General features: G+C 41.3%; 1 protein-coding gene across 1 annotated transcript; it reads left to right on the forward strand.

The window, feature by feature from the left end:
* Positions 1-268: 268 nt before the first annotated feature.
* On the forward strand, positions 269-1228 carry LOC101638748 (olfactory receptor 2AG2-like). The gene has a single exon (XM_004716407.2). The coding sequence runs from the start codon at positions 278-280 to the stop codon at positions 1226-1228; it is 951 nt and encodes a 316-aa protein (XP_004716464.1). The 5' UTR covers positions 269-277.
* The last annotated feature ends 3645 nt before the right edge of the window (positions 1229-4873 follow it).

Here is a 4873-nt window from a genome sequence, read left to right on the forward strand (position 1 = left end):
GCTCACCATATATACACATATATAAGATTCACTCATTTTATGTATCTATAGAACCTAGCTTACAACACTACTAATACCTATTCTACATTTATCTGGTGTTTTTCATAGTTGAAAAGAAATCTGAACAGAAAACAGATGACAAAAAATAGATATCATCCAATGGTATTCTTATTGGCTACCTCTCAGTAAGTAGGAACAATATAAAACTAGAGTGCACACTAGAGCAAGAATTTCATTAGAACACTTCACATCTACACGGATGAAAAAAACACACAGAATGGAGCTCTGGAACTCCACCCTGGGAAGTGGCTTCATCTTGATGGGCATCCTGAAGGACAGTGGCTCTCCTGAACTGCTCTGCGCCACGGTCACAGCCCTGTATATTGTGGCACTGACCAGCAATGGCCTGTTACTCCTGGTGATCACAGTGGATACCCGACTCCATGTGCCCATGTACCTGCTGCTTGGGCAGCTCTCCCTCATGGATCTCCTCTTCACAACTGTTGTCTCCCCCAAGGCCCTGGTGGATTTTCTTCGCCAGGAAAACACCATCTCCTTTGGAGGCTGTGCCCTTCAGATGTTCCTGGCCCTGACACTGGGTGGTGCAGAGGACCTCCTGCTGGCCTTCATGGCCTATGACAGGTATGTGGCCATTTGCCATCCTCTGAACTACATGGTTCTCATGAGGCCCAGGATCTGCTGGCTCATGGTGGCCACTTCCTGGATCTTGGCATCCCTGAATGCTTTAGGACACACCGTATACACCATGCACTTCCCTTTCTGCTTGTCTCGGGAAATCAGGCACCTGCTCTGTGAGATCCCACCTCTGCTGAAGTTGGCCTGTGTTGATACTTCCAAATATGAGCTCATGGTGTATGTGACAGGTGTCACCTTCCTTTTGCTTCCCCTCTCTATTATTGTTGCTTCGTATATATTAATCCTTTTTACTGTGCTCCACACGTCCTCAAATGAAGGGAGGCAGAAAGCCCTTGTCACATGCTCGTCCCACCTGGCTGTGGTTGGGATGTTTTATGGAGCTGCCACATCCATGTATGTGCTGCCCAGTTCCTTCCACAGCCCTGAGCAAGACAACATCATCTCCATTTTCTACACAATCATCACCCCAGCTTTGAATCCTCTCATCTACAGTCTGAGGAATAAGGAGGTCATGGGGGCGCTGAGGAGGGTCCTGGGGAAATACAATTTGCTGACACCCTCCACACTCTAGTACAAGTTTGTCCTTCTCCATTCCTTCCCTGAATAAGAGGATGTCTTCCATGAATCATGTGCTCACATAAGACCACCATTAATGGCTGCTTTCAAGTCAATTCTAACTTGTGGTAACCCCCATGTGCAAAGTAGAACAGGCCTCCATAGGATTTTCAAGGCTATAAACTTTTGGAAGCAGATAACTAGACCTTTTTTCTGAATTGCCTCTGATTGGGTTTGAACCATCAGCTTTTCCATTATCAGTCAAGCACTTAACATGTTGAGTCACCCAGGGCCAAGATCACCATGGTGGAGTGAAAGAATTATAAGTGTAATAACTTCAACAAACATTTAATATTATAAACTAACCATTGAGTGGTGTCATGGAGTCACTCTATTTAGGGAATTATCCTGACACAATTGATAAGTAGAAATGATTGAGGATTTAGTTTACAATTCAATGAAGTACCAGGGAACACAGGAGTGGTTTTGGACTGACCAAACCTGAGTAGATGCTTCAAAAAAAAAGGGGAAGATTGGCTCTTAAACAATTAATAGAGCCCAGGAGCTGCAAAGATTGATTCAACTTTCTCCCTATTATGTAGGTGGGTAGTTTAGCAATTAGTGGGAAAGAATTGTAACTGTAAGCTCTGATAGCATCGAAGTTATGCAGTTCCAAACTGCAAGGTCAGCAGTTTGAAACCACCAGCTGTTTCAAGGGAGAAAGATAGGGATGCCTGTGAGGAGTTAAGGGTTTAAGAAACTCACAGTGTCACTGTGAATCAGCATCAACTCATTGGCAGTGAGCTTGGTTTTCTTGGTTTTGAAACTCAAGATTTCAGGAACCATTTGCATCGACTTAAGAATAAATAAAAGACTGAGATAGTGGAAGAGGCTAAAGAAGTGGAACTTGACATCTTGACTTGGAAACTTTGACAGTCTTTTACAATTTGATCGGTTTTAAGAAAATTGAAATTATTAAAATAGAATGTAAGTATCCAGATTTAAAGCTTGGATTTGAGATATAAAAAGCATGAGGAAAATTTGTTGTGCATATTGTTTGAGTAAAAACAAAACAAAGATAATAATCTTACATCTATATACATATGTGTTTTGAAACATCAAAATAATTGCATGGATTTAATATTCTTGAAGTAAATATATACACAATATTCCTCACTTATTGATAGACCCATTATCCAACAATTCACATTTATAACAATAGTAAAATATCTATGAATTGACCACTTTGCACATTAGCAACATATCTCTGAAAGGAAAGAACATGAAGGTGCCAGGTAAGAGTAACAGTGGCTGTGATGGTTAAGGTGATGTGTCCATTTGATGCAGCCACGGCGCGTCCAGGACTGTAATCTCTATGAAAGCACACTGCCACATCTTTCTCCCATGGAGCAGCTGGTGAGCTCCATTCACCAACCTCTGGTTCATAGCCAAGAGCTTTATGTGCCACCAGCGTTCTTTGTTGTAGATGTTGTTTAACTAATGACCACATAGACTTGAGTCTAAGCTGAGGTTTTCAGCATATTTTTAATGCAGTTTTTGTAGTAAAATTAGGTGCTTCTGATGATATTCGGGTCGGCTTATACTTGAGTATATACGGTATGTATTTAACTAACTTGCTGTGTGCTTGCTGATTAAAGTTCTGTAAGTTTTTGCCATTTTATAATTGGTGGAGGGGAAGGGGAAGGTGGAGGGAGAAAATGAGAACCAATCACCATGATATACCTATAACCCCTTCCCAGGGGGACGGACCACGGATAATGGGTGAAGGGAGACATCGGTCAGGGAAAGACATGAAAAAAAAAGATAATTTAGAAATTATCAAGGGTTGGTGAGGGGAGCAGTGTGTGTGTGGGGGGGGATAGAAGCTGATACCAAGGGCTCAAGTAGAAAGAAAATGTTTTGAAAATGATGATGGCAACAAATGTACAAATGTGCTTGATGCAATGGATATAGGTATGGATTGTGATAAGAGCTGTATGAGCCCCCAATAAAATGATTTTTAAAAATTGGTGGACCTTCTTTATGGTGATGGGGGAACTTTATAGAGTAGAGGTGAGGATTAAGAGGTTGGTAGCAAAGAGGTCATAATATGTGAGTTCAAATCCTCTTCTCTCCTTTACCTTCTATGTGACTTTGTCCACAATTTAAACTTTTTGTGTTTCAATTTGTTCATCTCAAAAGTGGTGCTCATCAAAAGACTTCTACCCAAAGATTTAAAAGAGAACCCACAACCCAGTTGACTTATTTAATGGATACCAGATGATTTAGCCATTGTGCCTTGGGGTGCTACAAAATCTGGTAAAAGCACCATTGTGAAGCAAATGAGGATCCTGCCTGATCTTAATGAGCTTAATGAAGAAGGCTGTGAAGAGGATGCGCAGGCTGCCAGGAGCAACATTAATAGAGACTATTATTTCTAGATGTGATGGCTACAGTGTTTCCAATTCCTGCCTATATCCAACCCAAAATTTCATACTGGAATTGCTCCACCCTTAGGAACTTCTGTCGTAGGGGGTGGGAATGGAGCCCCTACTTCCCTGACATTTGTGATCACTGCTCAGCCATATGTGGCATGAGATCCTTGATTAACAACCATGTGTAATGACAGCTGGGAGCTGAGCTCAGGTATCTGCATAAAATGACAGCATTTGGTATCTCCTGCTCCATAAGGTGGCCCTTGAGAAGTAGACTTGTGCCCTACCCCCACAACCCATCTACTAATCCCCTGCCTGCAGCTCTATCCCTGGTGTTATTCTACAGCTAAATATTAATTATTAACTTAACGTGATAAATAAAAACTCTCTGCATGTCTCAGCAAAAAAGAAAAAAAAAAAAAAGAGAGACAACCCACAGACTGAGAACATTTTTTTGGCAATGACATACCAGACAAGGAATGAGTTTCTAAAACCAATAGAAAATTTCAATATCTCATCAATAAAAAAGATGAATAAGCCAATAAAATGGGTAGAGAATATGAGCAGATATTCATCTAAGAAGACATGTAAACATGTGAAGAAATATTCTCAACTATTAGCCATTCAAGACATGCAAATGAAAACAACAATGAAGCACTACCTATCCCTAGCATTGACATCAACATTTAAAAACAAAAAACACAAATAACAGAAAACAACAAATGCTAGAAAGGGTGCTGAGATACTGGAATCCTCAGACACTTGATGGGGTTGTCAAATGATACAGCCACTGTGAACAGTCTTTATTCTTTTAATCATTTATCGGGGGCTCGTACAGCTCTTATCACAATCCATACATCCATCCATGTGTCAAGCACATCTGTCCATTTATTGCCATCATCATTCTCAAAACATTTGCTCTCCATTTAAGCCCCTGGCTTCAGCTCCTCATTTCCCCCTCCCTCCTGGTCCCCCCTCCCTCATGAACCCTTGATAATTTATAAATTATTTTATCATATCTTACACTGTCTGATATCTCCCTTCACCCACTTTTCTGTTGCCCATTCCCCAGGGAGGAGATTTATATGTAGATCCCTGTAATTGGTTCCCCCTTTTTACCCCACCTTCCCTCCACGCTTCCGGGATTGCCACTCTTACCACTGGTCCTAAAGGAATCATCTGTCCTGGATTCCCTGTGTTTCCAGTTCCTATCTGTACCAGTGTAC

This window comes from Echinops telfairi, unplaced genomic scaffold (assembly GCF_000313985.2).
Source record: "Echinops telfairi isolate 266 unplaced genomic scaffold, ASM31398v2 ScPeMD7_60;HRSCAF=208, whole genome shotgun sequence".
Lineage (NCBI taxonomy): Eukaryota > Metazoa > Chordata > Mammalia > Afrosoricida > Tenrecidae > Echinops > Echinops telfairi.

Bases quoted from the DNA above. Each gene is read 5' to 3' on its own strand.
- LOC101638748 (XM_004716407.2), top strand. From the start codon at position 278: ATGGAGCTCTGGAACTCCACCCTGGGAAGTGGCTTCATCTTGATGGGC.